A 23,790-nucleotide genomic window follows, 5' to 3' on the forward strand; every position below is an offset into this window, starting at 1 on the left:
TCCTACGATTTACGCTCAGGTAAGACACATCGCAGGGATTTTCTTTGGGCGAAGAAAATGTGTCCAGCGAATCGAGTGTATGAGATTGAAAGTGACTTAGTTTACAGCAGTGGTGCGCAACTCTATTGATCTTAAATCAGCCGTTTCCACAAAGTACACGAGTGTGTACAGCGCTGCGGTGGCGTTTAATACGCGTATTATTTTGGATCGATACGCCTTCGAATCAAGTAGGTACTTGGCACTCGTATCAAATCCTCGGTGGAAAGTAGGTCGGTGACCAGAGATGGGAAAAATTCTTGTTTAAATGAAAATTTCGGGAAACGAATAAAAGATAGATAGGTTTCGATTCTGTACATGTTTCATAAAGCTTACAATTTTAAAGGATTAATTTAGGTTGAAGGAATGTTGGTTTATCTAAATTAAAACTCCTTATGTACACGTTAAGAATGCAAATAAATGTGGAGTGTATTCATTCGGTGGTTATTAAATGTTTGAGACAAACGATTGGAAAGAAAAGTTCAAATTCAGATTCATATATTCTAAAGTGTACTTAATCTATTAGTTGATAATTGAAATTAAAAGAAAAGTGAAACCAAGTTGCACAGAATCACAATCTCATAACTTTACCTTTAAAAGAAAAGACGTGACTATTTTTAACTCATCTTACCTCAAAGATTTGAGCAAATTTTAAATTATGACTATCTCAGCAAGTGACTCGATCTTAATAATCAGTGTCATTTGTCGCGATCCTTAGGTCTAGGCAATGTACCTAGTCGTCTAACACTGTCCACGAACGCGTCGTTCATAATATTGTGTTTCACGTCACGACGTTAAAGTTTTGCTATATATGAAGATACACGGGCGAAAGAAAATGAACCGAGTATGTGAAATAATGTTTTTCCATGGTTGGATTCATTTTCTAGGAAATTGAGGTTGAAAGTACGTGGTTGTTTTATGGTGCGCATGCCCCGTAATGTTCGCATTCGATGTTTTCGAAAACGAGACATGGTACGGGAAAATATGTACCGCACTCTTTTGTTTATCTTCTGTGGGGAATGTTATCTCGTATCGTTGTTGGCAACGAATCAAGAGTCTAGTAAAAATAAAATATATTCGTAAGTTTTAACACGTTTTAAATATTTGTAAGTCTAGGCGAATTTATAAAAACGGACAAAGAAAGATATGGAATTAATTATTATGAAGAAACTGTATACAGAGAACAAAGTGAATCTTCGTAGGCCTTTATCTGTTTATGTTCATGAATCTAATAGAATAAAAGTAGATATCGACTAGTGTTTCTCATAAAGATTAATCATCTCTAAAATTAGTGACGACGTTATACAGTCATTTAATTTAACAGAAAGGATTCTTGTTTATGGATATATTCCTTAGTACATTGACAAAGAAAATTGGTTACAAATATTTCTGGATTTTTCGAATTGAGATTAGATTAAAATACCTACAACTAAGATCGTAACCATTATCAGTAATTACCATACATTTCCTTGTTTTGTAAGTAGCATATCGTAGAAATTGATTAGTCCCTGGAACAAATACATATTTTCCTGTACGAGTGACGCCACTTTTCCTAAACGAATTTCGAGTAGACAACGCCAAACAAGAGCAGGCACGTGGAGTGAAAATACAGCTTCTGTACACAATACACTGCACCCGATAAAAGCAAGTATCAACTGATGTTTTTCATGAAGATTTATTATCTCTAGAGTTTGTAGACATGTTTACAGTTATTTAGTTTAAGAAAAAAACCACGATCAACAATTGCCATCCTCAATTTGTAATGAAACGTATCGTAAAAATGAATTGGTTCGAATTTATACAAATACGGGTGGCGCCACTTTTCCTAACCCAATTTCGAGTAGGTAGCGTCATCCAAGACTATAAACACGTGAAGTGGAAAGACGGCTTCTGTACACAATACACAGTACTGTGTCAGGACGGCCCGACACACGTTTGCAGAAACGCGTGACACAGTTTTGCGACTTTCGAACGACTGACCGAGACGATTACGGTTCGCGGGAAGTTGCTGTTGTCTGTAGTGCAATTTCCAGATCGATAGCGCGGAAGACCTTGCACCACGTTGTATTTTGATCCCGCCGAGCGCACACGTTGGCGTTTGAGATTTAAACGCCAGCCGTGCACGTGGTATTAATCATTTAAAAGGAATGTATTTAAATAGAAGAATTTCTCGAATTGGATTATTTTATGACAATATCTGACATTCTGAGAAATTCAAAGTACGTGAAAGTATTAGGTCGTCTCATAAGTTCGTGCTGAAGACTGTGTCGAAATTGAATAAAAAAACCACAGACATTTTCTAGTAACGGTATAATGACTATGTGAGGGAGGTGAGAAACTATTGTGAAATGAGACAGATTATCTTTTCTTGTGGCACTTGAGAGTATGTTTCACATATTAATTTGAGAAATAAAAGTATAAATGGCACGAACTTTTAGGACGACCTAATAATATTTTTGTAAGATGGAATTAATGTTGTATAAGGATTCTTACATTTTCTATATAAATTAATTCTTGGCAGTCTATGTTTCTAACGCGTTGATAATCGTTTTCTCACAAACAGAAATTACGTTGTTGATAGTGTTATTTATAAAATGCTATTCCTTATTTTAAATAGTGAATATGGTAATTTACTGTTATTGTACGCGTTGTACACATTCGCTATACTAGGTATAGCATAAGCTTTATGTGTTTCCTAAAATGAAGCACTATAGATGAACACCCAAAAACACAATTAATAGTTTCTAGTAGGTAGACATTGTAATTATAAAAAGCCTATAGACTCTCAGTAGATAAAATGTTAACAGTGTCTTTTTTTGACCTGAAAGGTGGTGATGCATAAATACATATGCAAAACTTTCTCATTTCCGACCATTTACGAACGTTGACTTTCATTGACCTTTGAATGAACGAAGAATCGTAGTGACAAAAACAAGCTTCTGATTCAGCGAAAATCACTTTTGTCTTGAGTCGCCGACATGTTCTGGAGTCACGTACAGAGATTCGATGCGTCGTGGTCGATACTTGGCGGGAACAGGGGCGAACTTGGCGTGACAAAGGCAGGGACAGCGCTTAGAGTATCAGAAGTTCGTCGTTTCGATGAATATTTCACGCTTGTTAAATGGAATGCGGGCGCGGATGCCTGTTTCCTGCGAAACTTTAATTATTCATCGGTCAAAGTACGGGATTTTTAAATAGAATTTCAGTAGCCAATGACGCGATTAAGGAGCTATTATTGTACGCTTGAAAGAAAAGGCTTTCTTTAAAAAAATTTTTATTTCACATGACGAATAACTGTGGGATGTCGATACTTTTATACATAACGGTAGACATGCTAAACTAGTAAACAAAACTTTTTCGTTTATTTTGATTTATTTCTTTCATTGAGAATAACCACATGAAAATCCTCGTTTTCCACAGTTGACAAGAATAATTTTACGTTGGATCATTCGAGAGTAAAAGATCAAACACATTATTAAAATATAGTTTTTTGAAGCATTTTCGGTCAGGCGTTCTTCATCCCCGTGGAGCACGAATCTCTTGAATCGCTGTCAGATCTTGGTCTCGTAGTTTACGAAATCCACACATGACAAGGCCGACATCAATTGCTAGAGAGCAAATGTTATCACTTAACGTCAGCTGATAACACCAGCACTTTTTGTCCCGTCCTCTCTCTCTCTCTCTATTTGTACTGTCGGAAAGCAGCTAATGCATTGGGCCTGAACGAAATGTGACACACTGTGTCCTGTTTGCTTACGAAAACCTGGCCCTGTTGACCTTATCAATCGCTCGTATATCACGCGGAAGCTTTCTAGATTACGTTACGTTCGTGATAAGGAGCCTCTCGCGTTGTCGTTTGTCCGACGATTTTTCACCGCGTTTCTGGCTTTCCGCGAATCGTTCGCCGAGATCGTCGATGGCTACCGTTAATTGACGACTAATGGGCAACTCGATCGATTTTAATGGCGGAGAGTTTATCGAGCCGCGACGCGTCCTAACGCCAACCGGAAGCTGAAACGATAATACGGTGTCGAATGTCTGATCGATAGGGGAAGGAGCGATTGTGCGCAGAGGGGCAGTGCGACCCGTTAGAAAATCAAAAAGAATTACGTAATTTGGTTGTTTATCGTGATCGTGTTTTGCATAATAAGAAGCAACGTTGTACATTTATACGTTCGCCACCAGAGACTTTTAGTTACGTTACTTCTTGTTTTTTATATAAAGTGCGAGACAATCACTATTACGATTTGAAGTTACAATATATTTAATGATTTTTAAAGAAATTTTTTTTGTAAAACATGTTGTATCCGTTAAGTTTCATTAGACAGAAGCATTTCAGTTTTTAGCGTACATACAGATATATCACAGAGGCCTTCAATTTTGTTGAATAATCGCGCGCATTCTTTATACTGGTAAGTTATAGGCGATAAGAAAGAAAACTCCATGACCTATAACAAAATTACCTTGAAGTGACTAGACTGAGTCACAACGAATGCAGAAATCAAGGAGCTCTAGAGTAGAGATACAGGAAAATCATAAATCACAAATTTTTAATGTGAAATGGTATTTTTCCGGTAGAGAACTTGAAAGCACTCTAACGACAAGATCATTACGCTATTACGTATTTTAATTATTTGTCTGTATTAGTAAAAATAGTGATCTAGTAATGACCAGATTTGATAGAAATAAACAAGTTAGTCTTAAAATGTAGGAATCAATTTCTTCTAAAAAATGTTCCATGTTGTAGTCAAAAGAACAGAGAAACCATAAAATGTCCAATATTCAACTTTGAGCCAATACCGAAGTTCGAAAATTGAAAATAACAAAACAATTCGTACGTCTAACGACAGTGACGTCAATGCAAACTACAAAATTTAGCAATGTAAATGTTAAAATAATAAAAGACAAGAATGATTCAGTACGCTGTTTCTTTTTCATTCTAACAAAAACGAAACTTCCATCCTTGTAAATGTAACAAAGAAAGGGGTAACGGAAGCTCTTTTGTATCCTCTTTCTTTTTCATATAAACAATAGAATGAAACTTCCTGGAAAGTTTTCGCTATAGAGCGCGAAATAACTCCCTTTTGAAACAGCACGAACAAACTTCTCGGTTCGCTATGTGATTTCATAGTACTAAGCCACAAATACATACAGTGGGTGTAGAAAGTATTCGTACACCGATCAATTTCCAAAAAAACTATGTAATATTGTAATTTATTAACTTATTTTTTATAAACAATGACATTCTCCATATTCTCGGAAATATCTAGAATAGATAGATTACAAAAAGTATAGCTATTTATGTAAGTTGCGAAATTAACAAGAAAAAAGAATTAGATAGATCGATAGAAATGTTGAAGCAATAAGTATTCGCACAACTGTTTAATTTTTAAAACTTGATTAAAAAAAAAGAAATTTACATTAATTTACAAGCATATAATACTTCCTTCGTGGAATTTCCTTTTGATTTTATAATTATTGTAACTCTTCTAAGCATTAAATTAACTAAATTATTAGTTATTCGAAGTGGGATCTTCTTCAATTCCTCTATTAGAGCCATTTTTAAAAGTAATTTACTGGAAATTTGATGTTTTCTAATTCGTACGGAGCAATAAACTAATATGTTTACGTTACAAACTCTACTGTAAATGTTTTGTTAATTTCACAAATTATATTAACTAGTAAATGTTGTTTGGACTATATCCATCTTAGAGACTTCCGAGAATACGTAAAATATCATTGATTATACAAAAAGAAGTTAAGAAACTACAATTTCACACAAAAGTTTTTTGGGAAATTGATCGGTGTACGAATACATTCTACATCTACTGTATGTACCAGTTATAAGCTACAATTTTCAATTCTGTACTTCCGAATAGTAAAAACCTTTCTTTACCATTGCACGATATCCATTCTTTCACGATACGAATATGAATGGAAAAATACATGTTACGCTGTTCAAAAGACAAGACGTACTTTCATATAAATTTCAGATTTTTATCTGAATCTGTAAAAATATGAATTTGCATTAACATCCACAGACTAGCGATAAAATACTATCTAAAAGGAAAACACAAATGACGTATAAGGAAGATTCATTCGTTTTATTTGGAAACCTTTACCTACTTAAATTATGAAAATTGGCAAACCTAAGCCCAACTATTGGGTTGTCGAGAAAGTCATGACGTATTTTTTCTTGATTTTTCAAATGTTATTTATTTATATAAAGGATAAGGATCAATCAATGATATATAGCCCGTTTTGTTCGATAACCTTTCGCCACCGTTCAGTGAGTTTCATAATTCCTCGTTTATAGAAGGACCTGTCTTTATCGGCGAAAAACTGACTAAGGTGCTGATTAACAGCCTCATCGGAATCGAACGTTATATCACGCAAAGAAGCTTGAAGAGCGCGAAACAAATGGAAGTCCGATGGCGTAAGATCTGGCGAGTATGGTGGGTGTGGTAACACATCCCATCCAAGCTCCAGTAATTTTTTAATTATTGCTTTGATTTTGTCATCATCAACCGCGATGGGTCTCCCTGACCGAGGAGCATCGCTGAGATTAAAATCACCAGCACGGAATTTCGTGAACCATCGTTGGCACTGACGTTCTTGTAAACCATTGTCACCGTAAACTTTACGCAACTTTTCGCAAGCTTGACTTGAGTTCTTCCCTTTATGGAAGTAAAATAATAGAATATGGCGAAAATGCACAGTTTGATCTTCCATTTTCAATTTATCGTAAAATTTTCCAAACTCAACCGAGTCGATCAGTCTTTTGTTTAGTACGAAGCTAAAGTTCTTAGTTGTCAAATGACAGCAATCACGTGGTTGCAACTGACTCTAGTACTACCAAAAGTAAATTAGTGCCACCTGTTGCAAAAATGCGTCACGACTTTTCCGACTGTTTCTCCCCTTCAACAGATTAAAATGAATGTAATAATCGCATAGCCATAAATAGTAGTGAAAGACTTCGTTCCAGTTATCCGGATGAAATTCGTTTCAGTTATCCCAAGAACATCCCACGAGTGTTCGATTCTGTCGACCTCAACCTCCAAAGCTATACTCATGCGTCTTCTTAGGTACTCAGAACGCAGAACGCAATGGCTCGAGAAAGGAGAGTAATCCCGTTGCAAGAATGCAATTCCATCGGACGTAGCTTGGCGAGCTAATGAAAATTGGTTGAAGACGAACCTTGAGAGGAGGAAATAAGGGACGTCGGCGTCGACTCGCACCGCGTCGTACCCGGGCAGCCTGCCACGGAGCCATTAGTCAATTTATGCTCGAACTGTACGCCGTGCAGTATATCTGACGGCGTTTATACCCCTAATAGGCAGATTATACCGACAAATTGCCGCGTAATCTCTCGACGGCGTTTCTATGGAATCGGCCGATTGTATGCGGATCATAGATTAAAGCATCGTTGCAATTGTAGGCGAATGATCGTTGGACCATCAACGATCTCTCTCCCTTTATTAGGGATGCGTACACATCTTGAGTCGTCAAAGTCAAAGGGCGGATTTAGGGTCCTCGAGATTTCGAGCTAATTACGTTGAAGAGCCCTTTCCTACTATAAAATGTTAGATGGTAGACATATTGTTGATTATTTGAAATAACCGTTTGCACTTCCAATTTAAAAAACGCCAGTGATCTTGAAATTTCAAATAACATGAAATTATTTTCTTTTTGTCTATCAGTCATGTGATATTTCTTTCTATTACAAAAAACTCGTGAGATATGTAAGATGCACAAGTTAGGTGGGGCATCCTGTATATAAATATATAAATGCATAAAAATATAAACATGTAAATGTATTTAAAAAATTAAGCAAAAAAATCTTTACCTATCTTAAAATCCTAGAGTACTATTAAGGAGATAATACTAACGACTTTGTCTTGTTCAGAATAATTTTGAAAAATGACTGCAACCATGCTGTCTAAGAATTCTTTAAGTCTCTTTTCTTGGCTTGTTTACTACGCGATATTCTTTTTTTAGATGACGGATCACATCTAATCTTCAAGCAAATATTTAGTAATAAAAATGTCTCGAAATACGTGATTATTCACTGTCGCGCCCTAAAGAAATGTTTAAACGTCTTCTGTTTGCGAGTGAAACAAAACGACGGGAATAGATTACGCGTAATTACATTGTGTAGAGCGGATCGAGGGCAATCATCCATTCACCGACGCAAAAGTGAACGCTGGAGGTATGTTAATTGTTCGCGCGAATCGAGCTTAAATATGTCTCGAAATTAGAAGAGATAAAGTAAGAGTTAAACAGTACTCCTGATTCCATCGCCAACGAATAAAATATGCTTGGATTTTTGTAAAGTTAACAGAGAAATACAACGTCAGGATACTTTTTGAAAGATACTTTCAGGAAATGAAAATGAGTTTTATCACATAGATTAATTAAAAGTTGACACGAGAGTATAGAAGGAATGGTTGTTGAAAAGAACTGGTGGGTAGCGCCGAGGTGCCAAGAATACAATGAAAAAGAAACATTAAGTTAAAACGGATGCAAATACGCGCATTCATAGTCGTGATTTTTATCGTAGTTATACACATGGAAAATTTGTCCGTCTAATACTTACGTTCCTTTTTATAGAAGGATACTCGAGCGTTGTTGCATAATACGTTTGTGACGCAACAAATTTTTCATTATGATCGGGAATCCAGCTCGAAAAAAAAAGCACTTGGGTACGTTATTATCTAAATAGGTTATTCGTTACCATTGATAAGAGGAATCGATTACTTCGTCGAATTAATTTGGTGTTATAACTGGATTATGAAAGTCATGACACAATCGAAATTTTTCGGGGCTCCTTTCTGTACTTGCAAATTTTCTAATTAGAAATTGAGATTATTCGAATTAAAGAAAATTCGAAAGTCATTTATGATTCTCCCAAGCATTGTATTAAAATGTCTTCGATGTTACCGTTTCGGTCCTCCTCGGGAATTATAAAAAGTATTGTTCTGAAAATTATATACATTGAATGTTGAGTATAAAAATAAATGGAACCTTGATTTAAGAAACGAGAATACTTTTTATAAATTATTTACAAAGTATAGGTATTAATAAAAAATTTTTTAAACTTTTTATATCTCAGTTCATTTAAAAAGCTTTTTCAAAACTGCACGCTGTGAGGATAATATGATGGTTATTAACAAACAATTTTAATCTTTTTTGTAAAATTTAATTGGTCGTTAACATTATCGATAACATTCTCTATCTCGGAACAGTAACAGATATAGGAATTGATAATAAGATTGATGTTCTTATTAAGACAGAATTTGATTGGACTGATAAGCCAGTTATCATTACACGTAGAATGTTCTAGTTAAAAGATCGAAGATAAAAACCTACATACATATATACGTAAATATGACACAAAACGCGATTAATTAATGAATTTAGTCGATACCAACATTTCGATAACACAATGTCAGAATTAAGAAAGGTCAAGAGTCAGTAATCACTCTTTCTTAGTAATCCAGTCCAAGAATTGATCATTTTCCAACTAAGTTTCTAGTTATTTCCAGGGAACGAAAATGGCAAAAGCGACAGGGGAAGGGAAAAAAACAATTTCACGGTGTTCACCGTTGCGCAGGGTGCATTGAAAGCGATCTCGGGCAGAGAACAGAACGAAACGAATGATTTTTCCGCGAAACACGTCCGCCTATTTGCATTTTGTACAGCCAAGCCGCATATACTGCAACCGCGAATTCGCCTTTCCGGTCCCGAATACACGGAAAGTAATCAGGGATGGACGCTCATTGGAAGAGTGCACTGTGATTGATGCACCTGCCCTGTCCGTGCACACTCGCCATCGAACCAATCGATCGCTCGCGCTGATGAAAATATCCATATCCGTGGAAATTGGATCCACGTGGACATCGTCGACGCGATTTGCGATTTCGTTATCTGCAATCACCGACGATCGTGGTCCAGCGCGCCAAACGCAGGACGATCGACCTCGTCGACGATTCGACGTCGCATGTGTCGACTCTATACAAGTGACGGCGATTTAGCTTCGTTGTTAAGTGAATCTTTAAAGACACAGTGTAAGTATCATAACAAATATTAGGTTAATTCATAAATAACTTTCGCTGCAGATAACAAATAATCATGCTTTCAAGGAACCCTCTGCAGGTAGCAATTTATAATTTGACTGCTAAGTGCGAACAAGTGATAATCATTTATGGTGCTTATATAATTAATTTAGACCTATTACGTAATAGTTAATTCGGAAATAGATTGTAAGTGAAGAAATGAAAGTTATTTACAAATAAAGCTAATAGAGTAGATGGCTGAACTTCCAATACGACCGATTCAATGCAAATAAACGATAAACGAAAGCTACGCCTCCAACGATAGGATCAGCAATATACTATTGCGATACTACAATGAAAAATTGCAAATAGTGCTGCTGATGCATGTTTAGAGCCATTGCTGATCGCAGCCAGGATTCGATCGAGTTCATGGTAAAAGCATCATCCTGGAGAACCTTGCTCACTATTCGAACCACGTATCCCGGCATTTGAGTCAAGGTAGTTCGAACGGGACGTGTTGAAATTCACGGGAATCGTTCGGAATCGGTCATAAAATCGTTTTATCGCGGCTGTCGTCGCGAGGATTCCAGCCTCGATCGAGCATCGATGCAGGAAGTCGCCATTGCACGGTAACACGGAACCAAGAATGTTGCATCATTCATCTCCCTTCGCGAAGTCGACGAGATTGTCGTTACATCGTTCATCGGAAGGCCAAAAACCGTTCCATAAATTACGAAGCAGCTGGATCATCATTTACAGATCACGCTGGATCACGCATTTATAGATAACGTTCCCCCGCGCAGAGGCTTCAAAGTCACCTGACGAGATACGTTTCGAGTGTTTACGAAAGTTCTTTTCGCGTCTCGTGATACCGATCTTCCCCCCTTCAGAAACTGATCGTAAAGTGCTTCAGCTGTCACTTTGTTATGTAGCTGATCTGAGGTTGTAAATCACTGCTACCGTGCGTCGAATTACAGACCTATCCATAAGTACGTGGACACTTCTTCGATTTGGATTAAGTATTTATGAAAAGTTACGAATCTAATGATGAATATCATTTATGTTTTTATATTTACATTACCACATTTATTTAGTACATTCATCTGGGTTTATTACTTGGGTCCAGAGGACGCACGTACCTGTCGTCGTGAATTTCATATATATCTGTCTTAAAACAAATGGTTAAATTTCTTTTCATAAATGTCATAACTAGACTGCACACGTTTCTGCATTTATACTTAATAGAAATATGGAGAAATCAATGAGGATGTATAAAATATGCTTTGATTTAAGTCTCAATTATTTTTTTGAATTTCTGAAAATATGAATTTGCATAAACATCCGTTCTAGTAATAGCAGATGTTTCACGAATTAAAACAATTTAATGCTAGCAGCAATCATCTACCTCGAAGAGTTAATCTTCGCGTCTTCCTACCACCTGAACAACGTCAGCTCGATACTGGTTAAAAAGTGCAATGAGATAAGTTTCATAGTCGCTGGGAGCATCTAATTACAGAAAATAATTATTTCCCATTGCGGAGGAACCAAGCTTATTCGCAAGATGCCTTTCAACTTTTCTCGTCTCGTTGTCAGATACTTAATCGGATGCCAAAGGTTTCCTCAATACTGTTGCAAGAGGCTATTTAGTATTCTACAGGATGTTCTTGAATATAAACCAATAGTCGATTTCGTGCTGGGTCGCAAAGAGAATTTCAAACGTGTCCTCTACAAAAGCGCATTTCCTATTCCTTAAAGTTTAGATAAAGATTTAAAAAAAAATGTTACAGATGACGAATATATATCAAAGAATCCAACAGATTGCAAGTAGCAATGTCAATATCCGATAATCCATTTTGCTCAATATCTAATCAGGTTTCGATAGGAAAATATGAAACATTGTTTTTAAATTTACCTACACTTCATCGTTAGTATATTCCCTCAAGACAGATTATTCAGGATCAACCTGTTAACGCTTTGCTAACCGGTCATGAGTCATTCGTTTTAAGTTGACTCGTGTTTACACTTATGTATATTAGTTTATGCAATCTGTAAGCTTAAAAACAATACGTGTCTTTATAACAACGTTCTAAGTCGTACTCTTAATTAACTTAGTCTATAAAGTGTTAATTAATAATTCACTAAAATTTTAAAAAGTGCACGCAGGCGTACTTCGCATCCGTCCTTGATTTTCATCATTGTTTTTCCTCTTTGCTGAAGATTTATCTTTGAGGCTATCGGGAAAGTTGCAAGGCTATACTTTGGAAAAAGGTAGTAATTCTTGGGAAATAATCCCACAAGAGTGTAAAGTGTAGTCTTCTAAATGCAAGTGCAGCGACATGGATATTTTATTTAAAAACATGTCGTGTATCATTGCATTTATGTAAATTCTATATTGTATACGAAATTCGAGAAAATTATTAAATATATGGAAGAGCAGTGGATAGTTTTGGCTTGGGATAGCCAACAAATACCAGCAGGACGATAAAAATTTCATCATTGAGACATTATTTTATAACGTTAGTTCATTTTTAAATTTACAAGTAAACATATGTATACATTTAAAAAAGTGAATGTTTCCATTAAACAGCAATAGCATCCCTTGCAACATCTACAATTCTGTTATTGTTCGTGTATGGTTCCTTTTACAGAAGTTTACATGCACGTTGTCTCTTATTTAAAACATGAAAGTTACTCCATACGATGGACTTTGCTTAATATGACATTGACTCGAGTAGTGCCTAATCCGAGGTCAATAGAATTTTGATAAGATAAGCAGGGGAAAACACGTGTTTTTCAATGGTGTTTACACGCGGTAATCTAAACGATCTCGTCACCAGAGCTTCCGCGCGTTGAACAGATCTCGACCAACCAGCTGCGGAGTCACATGTACCAACGATTCACGTCGTCCTTCGCGAAGTCAACCTCACCAAGTTAACTGTTCCAGGAACTTACTCCGTCGGTGGAAGTCGTTTCGCGTACACGTAGAATCTGCCGAGTCGCGGGAGCAGCATAGAATGAGTCGAGGTTGCGGTAAGATCTGTGAGTTTTTCTCGTTCAAACGCTGAACCCCAAAAGAAGTTCCATAATTTCTTGTAGTGTGACGTTATACTCGCCGTACCAGGTTCGAGAAAGTGAATTTGTGTCGAAAGTGCCGTATTTTCTGGTTTGTGAGTTTCCTGTAGTACTTTCCTGTCGCATTGATTCGAGATGTTGAATCAGTGAATGTTGTTGAGTCGTGATGTTCGGGAGCACCGAGTATGTACCATGTTCTCACGGAGCACCTTGATTTTAACACGATTTATTGTTTCCCGTTCACTGCTTCTGTCATCGTCTGTTGCGCAAGATCAAAGGACTCGTGCCACCTTTTAATCTGTATTTTCACTAGCGTAATTGGTAGCGATCAACAAGAGTATAACGATAATTTTGTGATTGTTTTTATACAAGAGTGTTTTAATATTTGTTAGTGAGATTTTTTAATCTCACGAAGCCACTAGAAAGCAAGGTACCTTAAAAAACATTTGAATTTATATACTGTTAAGTATTTTTAATATTATCTGAAATTAAAATTAAAACGATCCTCAGAATATGTTCCTTTTATTTTATTTGACTCACCAGCAAGTAAAGTTGTCCACCACAGATCTAGATACCACCTGGTGCTTTCCAGCATTCACCCTAATTAAAACTTTTGTCTGAATATTGCGAGAATAATAATTATAGCGTCAGCACTAATCATAAAATCCACAATGAATCAGACCTGTACAAATTTGAAATAAGGTTTCTTAGAACACTATTTTTGCCTTATTTCACGTTTATTTCAATTTTGAAATATATCTACGTTATTTTACTTTGGGAACCAGTTTGAACATGATAATTCTGTCTCTAGGTGAAATCGCTAATATTTCTGAGTGACTAAAATCATGAAATGTTGTTGATTCAAAGGAGAACAGAAATTAGTATTACAAATATACATTGATATTTTGTACATTGATGGTCCATCATACATATCTATGACTTCAAACTAACGATGTGATAATGATTTATATAAATTAAGACACGAATGTGATATACTTCCTTAAAATAACATTCGTTCTCCGTTTGAAAATGACGAATGAATCTTTAAATACACGAATAAATATGTAGAGACGTGTGTACAAAATCATTTAAACATAGGTATTATTCTGTAGACTTCGATCGCAAGTTACGAACTCTTTTCAATAGAATATTTTTTATATCTACAATTGAAAACAAATTCAACGGAGTATAATAGCGAGTACCTAAATAAATAAAGGATATACTTCCATGAAATTCTATCCGTAGAATAAATACATACATTAAAAATATATTTTAACTCTCATAATTTTAACTCATAAAATTTATTTTGTAAATTTCGATAATTTTGAAATCTCGATACGTATTAAGTAGATGCTCACCACTGTATATGCATGATAGATGTGCGTTGATCTCGGTAGTATTAGTGTTGAAGTGTAATAATTACGTCCTCGAAACGTGAGAATAAATTTAAATTGTTGGTCTATTTGTTCTTTTAGGTTTCAAGAGGTTAATGCATGGCGAGGGTGAAATGAAGAACACGATACTGACAGCGTTGGCTGAAATGATGGGCACCTCGATGCTGGTCCTGATTGGTTGCATGGGATGCGTTGGAACCTTTGGCGTGGTCCCGTCTCACTTTCAGATCGCGGTGACCTTCGGTTTGGCTGTGATGATCGTCATCCAGGTCTGTGGAGATCTTCACAAGAACGATCGCTACGATCGTTGACACTTACTTTCTTAGGGTTTCGTAACGGGATTAAATAGATTTTAAACGCGACCGTCAAGCTCGCGTACAAAGATATCCTTTTGTAATATCCTTTTGACAAGTATATTTTTCTGAAAACTTTCATTTTTTGAGATTCAGGAATTCTCGAATTTCTCTATTTTTTCGGAATTTTTAAATCCTATTTGAAAGTTCTCTAAACTCTCGAGAATTTGTAAAGTGGAATAACGTTGTTCTTGCTCAAATTCTAAACAAACATCTTCCCCCTTAAAAGAATTTAATATTATCTAGTTATTCAGTTGTTACGTTTTGTTGTTCAGTTGAAATTCTCGAACACGATCAGTAGGCGCGCGATTAAAGATGTCCGCATTCGATGATTTCTGCGTGCATCGGTGATAATTATGTTGTCGCTTCGAGACAATTTATAGGCCTCGCGCGATAAGAGTTACAATTGAATGTTGGGAGGGGGAGGGGGAGGGGGAGCAGATGAACGTCTACTAGATCCAGGAGAATTAGATAGTAAAGATTGCTTGGAATTTTATTTACAGTCTGTGGGACACATCAGTCACGCTCACGTTAATCCAGCGATCACCGTGGGATCCGTGGTGCTGGGAAAGAAGACTCTTTTGGAGGGTTTGATCTACCTTTTGTCCCAAATGATCGGTGGAATCGTTGGATTTGGAATGTTAAGGGTTGGTATGCTCGTTAATCATTCGTCCTGGATAAAACCAGGACACGTTACCGATTGTGGTATGCCGGGCGAACGAAAATATATCAAAAGAAATCAGAACACGACCAATTGTCGAGTCTAGCGATTGTCCTCTATACAGAGGAATAAACTGTGTGAAACGGTGAGGGGGCTTGGGGTTAACCCGGCTTTCGATAATACGTTGCAGTTGCAATTGGAACTTTGACCTATACGGGTACCGTGTTATCAAGCAAAGGTTTGCTATTGTAGATTAAAGCAAGACACTCTGTATGTATATTAGTCGGAGTTCGACACAATATGCGATGCAGGATGATTACGGAGATGTATTACACAGTTGGATAGCTTATTTCAACTGCAGTTTAAGTTGGCACACCATGTAGATCATTCTACACGTCGATCTGGAAAAATCGTTAACTCGATTTGATTTGTTGTATACATAATTTACGCAATTAACAACGTTTGCGGGTAACAAGTATTGCAAGAAATACTGGCTGAACAAGAGTAATTTGTCGATCATAAACTTTCTTGGGGTTTTGTTCAGAATACGAAAGTTGATTGTCGATTCCTTGAAATTTATAGGAAAATAAATTGTTTGGAAAAAACGAAATATAATTAAAAACACGAAGGTGACAGTGATAACAGTTAACAATAAATTAATATCAGTCTGTCGAAGAGATGAAATGAAAAATTTTAAATGTCAAAATTTTGTTACAATATACGTTAATTCAAAATAACGCAGTAAGTTTTGGAAATTTAACTGTTTATCAAAGTAAATATTTATAATACTTCTTTGGAGAGAAACGATGAACTTAAAGAACTTGGTTTATGTCCAACATTACACGATACAATTACTATGAATATTCAGATACATCCTTAATATCTAACATGTTCGAGTAACATTCACTGAATATTCAAATGACTCAAATCGTAAATGTTGAGTGTTAAACGTTTCTGATTTATGATGGCTGTTACAACCTCAGAACGTACTATTGCGTGTATTATAGCTTGCAAGCGTTGTGTGTTGGTGTGCTAAAGCCATAGCTTAGAATGAGGTTCTTGGTTCACAAAGGGGTTGGAAGCTCGTAATTAGTGATGGAACTGCAATACTCTCGCTTGCAAAGGTCCTCGTTCAAATTCAACGAAATTCTCCTACATGAATTTGCTTCAAATGCATATTTGTAGCGTTATGCGATTATTAGTTCTGGTTGTACATTTTTTCCTAATTCAAAATAAATTCATAACTATTGAACGATTATATGTATCTCAAAAGGACTTGTACTAGAAATTAGTAAATAAATGGATAATTTAAAATGTTACAGTTTCTACGGATTCCCGTAATTTTACACTAATTGCACATATAAATTTTGTAGATTTCTTTGAAAATTAAAAATACAATTGTTTTTTATTATTTTTTTATTGCCGGTAGGACATTGATAAAATATATTCTCTAATGCAACACGGACTGAATAAAGAAACATAAGTGAGATTCCTTAATATCATAAATTCGTACATTTTTTTAAATACTTATTCCAATTCAGGAATTGTCCAAATACGTATGGATGTTCATGTACAACACATGTATGTTTTTGAAAACAATTCTCGATCGACATCTAAACACACGTTTCAGATGATGACGCCAGGAAGCCATTTGAGTGCCAAAGGCGCGGATGAAGCTAGCATGTTTTGCGTAACCGATATACACCAGGATCTGTCAGCCATCCAAGGCCTCATTCTGGAGGGCACGTCTACTGGAATACTGATGTTGGTCACTTGTGGCGTCTGGGATAAGAGGAACGTAAAGAACACAGACTCTGTGCCGATTAGATTCGGCCTCACCGTTGCAGCACTGGCCCTCGCCTTTGGTCCTTACACCGGCTGCAGTATGAATCCTGCCAGATCGTTGGGGCCAGCTGTGTGGAACAGTCAGTGGTCCCACCACTGGATCTATTGGTTCGGACCAATCGGTGGAGCCCTTTTGGCATCCTTCACGTACAAAACTGTCTTCGGCGTGGCCGACGAAGAGGAAGAGGAGACTGGCCCAGAGGCTGTGGCGTTGAGCGGCGTGGACACTCAAAAGGCAGAGGTAAGATAACAATTATATTAATATTATTATCAAATGTACTTTAAAACATACATCAAATATTCTCAAATTTATACAAATATTACACAAATTCTTTTCTGTAAACAAATATTCCGAGAAACACTCAATACTCGGTCTGCTTGAAAATATAATCGAATATGAAAGGATCACAGAATTCTAGGCCAGCATAACTGTGCCTGAAGTCGATGGAATATGCAAAATAGCCATCGCCTGCACCTGTCTACAAATCCCCCATAAAACTATGGATTTGTTTACACATCCACAGCAGTTTAGCGTTATGTCGTCGTTTCGACTGAATTTAACGACGTCGCGCAATAGGAATTAGTTTATTTTACATTATGTCTCAGATGATCGATGATATCTTCGAATTCGGAATGATCCGAAAGTAAGCGTCTTATGAATAATCTGTAAATATAACAAAGTTGCATCTCATTATCCCCTATAAGCTGATACTTTTTTTTTTAAATTGATTTAACGAAAATAAATATTTCTCTAAGCCCATTTCTCGAGGGCGTATATGTGTATATGTATAGGTGCCCTTCACAGTCAAAGGATTAATTTGCAAACTTCTTTCAAATACAATTGAAAAAATCTCATGAAACAGGTTGAGAACACGGAGTTAACTTAACTTGAGATAATACGTTGTCATGTGAACGGAACTTTGTCCTCCACGTGTATCTTGTTATCGAAGTTCATGACCTTAGTCTAATCTCTAATTTCAAAGAATTGCATGAATATTCATTGCAAAAACATTAACATTATTCCTAGTATCGCTGCAATCTTTGATGACGTTTTCCTAATGACTCGTAATAATTCCACGTGCGTTCACGTTCTTTTTAGATGGAACAGATTCCAGGAAATATAATTCCCTTTTAAGAATGCTCGTGATGTTCCACCGTTGCGTTTGATTTTTGCAACGTTGCGATAATCGGCAATTTCACTCTTCAGGGTCAGGTTAAACACTGATCCACTATTTATTTAGAATTATATGCACTGTGGGATATTTGGTATGCACGTTAAAGTGCCAAAATTGCTTATATTCATATAGTTCAACATTTTATTTAAAGTTTTTTATTCAGTTCGTTGTACAGCTTGAATTTTACTTCTCTCTTAAATCGTGTGCCTCGAAGAGCTAAACTGCAGCTAAACACTTATGTGGCTATCAGACACCGAAACTGTAATTAAGACGATTAGATTCGTTCTTTGGAGTTAGATGTGCACAACATTAATGGAGCGATTCTAAACTGCAGAATGGGACGAAATTTCGTATAAATTGATAAGTCTGCAACTTTATGTAACTATAATTGATAAATCTCGAAAAAATAGTTATCACGATTTGGTTTGACCGACACGTACAGGCCCGACACAGCGATTCTCAGCTACATATCAAAATAAAGCATGGTTATTACTCTAATAGATTGATAACTGGTTTATATGATTTGTACTGCAGAGTTAAATATGCACGATATCAAAGTGGAGTTTTCCAACTGCAGATTAAGTTGACGCATCCTATAAATTATACAGTGGTTTTCATTTCTTTGACAGATAATCTTTGACACAATAGATAACACAATCTAATTTATAGTACATTATTAAATATTAACGAAGTGGTTCTTGACGCAGTGGTAAATATTTTAAAGACCTTAACATATTCATTTTTCACAAAGTAATTTGAGTAGCAGAAATATAAGTGGGACGAATTTTTGGAACGACCTAATATATAGGCGTCTTTGCGATCCAATATTACTCTGTGTTTGACGACTATACTTGCCGTAATTCGATTCTCGCGACACACATAAGTGTGCGCTCCGAAAAGAGGACGCTGCAGCTGACTGGTTAATACAATTCGACGTATTCTGTACAATTAAACATTTTTCACGCACGGAATCGATGGGATATGCAAAACGGGGATTGCGTGCACTCGTCCACCAACCCCCCATCAAACTATGGATTTGCATGCTCAACAACGCAGCCTAGTCACCGGAAATTGAAGCACGCGCTATATTCGTGTCAACGGCTTTCGTCTCGACGATATTTCTCATTAATGGTGTCTTCGTTCGACTTTAAACGAAGCTTTATAGCGAACGTGGAACGGGTCTCGTCCGCCTTTATCCTATAAACGTCATGCACCGTGTACCCCAAGGTTTTTCGCATGACGGGGATTATCTTGTAAGGGTTGGCCGTAAAGGTCGACGATAAATCGTCGCTGGTGCTAGGAAGTTTGATAAAACTAGTTTTATGGGACGACGGGATTTAACATTCACGGTTTACCGTCTACGGGAACCCTAACATGGATCAGGCGAGTGCCGTTTCAGGGATTCGCGTTCCGCGTTATACTTACTTGTGTCGTTCGACTTCTTATCCCATGGATTATTTCTGTATGGTGTTGCAAATTGTGCAAGGACCGCTGTGATATCTCTGCGGTCGAGAAGTCAGTCGAAGGAAACTCTGTTTATTAAATAAAACCATCTTCTTGATCTAATATTTTAATAAAAACAGCGAAACTCGTCATTGCTCGATTTTCGCGACACATATAGTTGCGCGCTCTCAAAAGGGAACCCCATAGGTAACTGGTTAACTAGTACAGTTCTAATTATCGTAGCTTGAATACGTTCATTGAACTTGAAAGCCACCACCAACTAGTTTAGACCCTTTTAGATGCGATAACAATGAACCATGATGCACTGCGTTACACCGGGACGCACATTCTTTCGCGAACAATTGCTGCCTGGTAGCAAAGCATCGAGGAATCATCGCGAGTCATCATATTCGCAGAGATTTTCTGCTCGTGGTTCGAGCCAGCGTTATTGAAAGCTCGATGAACCCCGTTTCTTTGCTCTGTTGCAGGCCTGACTGAGCGGAAAGCGGACCGATTGGGAGCGTCCTAGGTCAATCACCACTTTCTTCAAGAAACCACAAGAGATTAAGCATTTAATGGAGGACAGGCGACCGGTTCCGAAGCCCACGGACGATCCAATGTTCGCTAGGACGAGGTAGCGCGAATCAGATGAAGCTTGAAAGCCCGAAGCTCGTTACCGCTCCTCGAAACAAACGCGATACACACGAGCACCTTCGCCTCGCCTCGGGTAATCGTGCATCGCACAGACTGACGCATCAGTTTACACCCCCATGATCCACCCCCAATTCGCGATCTTATCGTCTAAGCGTTGCTCGTCCATTTCGCGAAATCACAAGACTGTCATCGATATCGCTCGTCTTGTTCGCTCGCCTCTACAATGCAGGACAGAATGATAGTTCTTGTTTATACTTAAATGTATACGTAAAAATGTACATATTAATTAATGTATATATACGTAGAAATTTATATATTTTGTGTAACCAATGTATCGCACGTCTCGTTGCATGTAAACTCATTGGAAACCAGTTTTAATGGAACGAGTCCTTGGTTATGGAAATAAATGTAAACTGAAGTTAAAATCGGTGGGACGAAATGATAGCACTCTGTATGCAAAATATGTTTGTATAATGGATGAATCTTTCATTGATATTTTGGAGATTCACCTATCTTGTGTAAAATTTCAAGTAATACTTTTTCTATTTACTTAAAGAGTTTTTTTAAATTATTTTTTGTTGTAAACAGCACTCTTCTAACTCTTTCATTGTACTACTCTTCGAAATAGACCTAAACATTTCCGATAATGTTTAAGTTAGGAGACCGTGCGAGCTGATTTAAAACTTTATAATTTTTGTAAAAAAACACAATATCGTATATCGTTCTTTAGTACAACAATCCTGTACTTTCGTGTAACTTTTTGCTGTAAATTGCAGTGTTTTAATTCTCGTACTTTTCTACTCTTCGCAATTCCTCTCCACCTTTCATCACCGCATTTCAAATATTTGTGACAGATAAGCCTAAACATTTTGAACAATGTTCAAGTCAGGAGACCGTGCAAGCCTATTTAAAAATTGCCTGGCACTGAATGGGTTAGAAATTTTATATTTTCCTAAGAAAAATAATTTTATACACATTTACTTTTGTACAAATATTCAATCATTTCATGTAATTGTATTACACGAAGTGTAATAGACTTACTACTATTAGTTCTTCCAATTGCTTATCCATTAATTCTATATATTCTGTAGTATGCGTACAGCCCGATATAAAATTTAAATCTGTGTTGCCGTTGTATCCAATTTCAGCCCATACCATTACGCTACATTTCCTTCCATAATCTTCGCAAACCTCGTTCCTGGAAAACGATTTTTAGTGGGTTTACATAAAATAGGACGCGCATTGATTCTTATGTATTTCTATCGATATAAACAAAAACGTAGGGTTTGTTCCGCATTGTATCTTACGAACAGTGTAATTCCTCGCGTAAAGATAGAAATTTAGCACAGGGTGCTAGAAACTGAACCATTCGCATCACTGTTTACGTTTTTAATTCAAGCGGTTCACGAATATAAAATTGTAAATCTTTGCCTACGATCAGGAGCATATCATTGAGTAAGGGTGCACGTTAACCCTTCGACACAGTGAGCCTGAATTTTCATTTGAATGCTCCAAACAGAGACTTATGCACAGGGTGTCCCACGTAATTGTGTCGCCTACGGAACGCTTTTGTTGTTTGCGTTAATTAGAAACAAGTTCAAGGATCGAGAGACACTGCTTCAATGCATTTCACTGTCGCCACGCTACTCTGTTTGTCATCTACGTTGCACAGATTCGAGAATGTCGTTTGCGAGTGCCCGTTTGAATTCTCTCTATAGCTCAGCGATCAAACGCCTAGCGTACTGCATCCATTGAGCCGGTTAAATGCGTTCCAAACAATAGCGCTACGTGACGACTCTTTGTTATATTGTACATAATTGTTATATTTATGTAGATGAATTTAATCACGACGACGTAAAGCACAGCCGAATGAAACAGACATCCTGTGATGTTCGTGTGAGCACGAATCTTGCGATTGTGCCGTCATTGTATCTTGGATTTCGAATGAAACGATCTCTGTTTCATGGATTCACGAGCTTCATGGAGGCATTCGCGAAACAATGAGCTTGAACATTAATTATCCCCTGTTGAATATCGAACAAAGTAATTTTACACGAATTTACGATTACTCTTAGGCAAAAATATGTAAATGAATAAAACGTAAATAAGAGAGAGAATAAATAAGAGAATAAAGAAATTTTACAGTAGACTCCCGTATATTGCGGTTACTGCGTTTTGTTAACACATCGTTGTATATATAAAAATAGTTGAAACAAACAATTCGTTCTACGTGACGCTAAGTTAATAAAGATTTTCACACTAAACTCGTGCAACGAACTGCATTGATACAGCCACGCATGCAGGTCGGTCTACGTTGTAGGCGCCTCTGTCGTTCTGATTTCGCTGATATTGGAAACGAGACTATTTGGATCGTGGTGTTGCATTTTCATTTTCTACCACTCTCTGATATTCGAATTTTTTTGCTATAAACTGGAATTGTCCAACCAGAGTTTCGTTGTGTTTGCTTAACTGCATTTGAGAAAAAGAGAAATAACTCTGCAGGTTGTAATTTACAAATGCACCTGCGCTGTTGGATCCGGAGAACAAGTAGTACTGCATATGCCACTGGATATTATTCTCGCCTTATTGCACTCGACGTGTGATTGTAACCGACAATTGCATTTGCATCGTTATCATCGTCCAAGAAGTAATATTTCAGATGCAACTCTATACTACATAATTGTATTCGCCAAGAGATCGTGTAATTGGCAATCGCATTTGCATAATCGTTATTGTACAATTTGCATCATTGTTAAGAAGTAACGCTTCAAATGTAATTGCATGCTACACTAACATAATTGCGCTTGAGAAGAAACTGGTAATAATGACTATGCGATTTATAAATTCCTGCGATTATTGCACGTTGTACGTACGAAGGATTTAAAAAAGGTGGAAAATTCATTCCTTTGCAAAAAGCTCACTCCAAATGATTTATATTTAACGAATGCAGGACCCTCGATCGCTATATTTCAAGATTCGCCGCAACGATCGGGTGTTTGATTACCAAGAGAATCGATACAGATTCCGTTAACAATTACCAATCCACCTGGCAGGAAAATATTAATTCCCTCTGGCTACAAAATCTGTCCGGTCAGATAGCTT

At 36.9% G+C, this 23,790-nt stretch overlaps 1 protein-coding gene across 1 annotated transcript; it reads left to right on the forward strand.

The window, feature by feature from the left end:
* Position 1: 1 nt before the first annotated feature.
* Positions 2 to 22,835, forward strand: LOC128883148 (aquaporin AQPAe.a-like). Its single transcript, XM_054135205.1, has 6 exons — positions 2 to 19; positions 13,036 to 13,121; positions 14,639 to 14,826; positions 15,414 to 15,557; positions 17,202 to 17,657; positions 20,523 to 22,835. The coding sequence occupies exons 2-6, from the start codon at positions 13,106 to 13,108 to the stop codon at positions 20,526 to 20,528; spliced, it is 810 nt and encodes a 269-aa protein (XP_053991180.1). The 5' UTR covers positions 2 to 19; positions 13,036 to 13,105; the 3' UTR covers positions 20,529 to 22,835.
* The last annotated feature ends 955 nt before the right edge of the window (positions 22,836 to 23,790 follow it).

The sequence above is a fragment of the Hylaeus volcanicus genome, chromosome 1, assembly GCF_026283585.1.
Source record: "Hylaeus volcanicus isolate JK05 chromosome 1, UHH_iyHylVolc1.0_haploid, whole genome shotgun sequence".
NCBI classification, from domain to species: domain Eukaryota; kingdom Metazoa; phylum Arthropoda; class Insecta; order Hymenoptera; family Colletidae; genus Hylaeus; species Hylaeus volcanicus.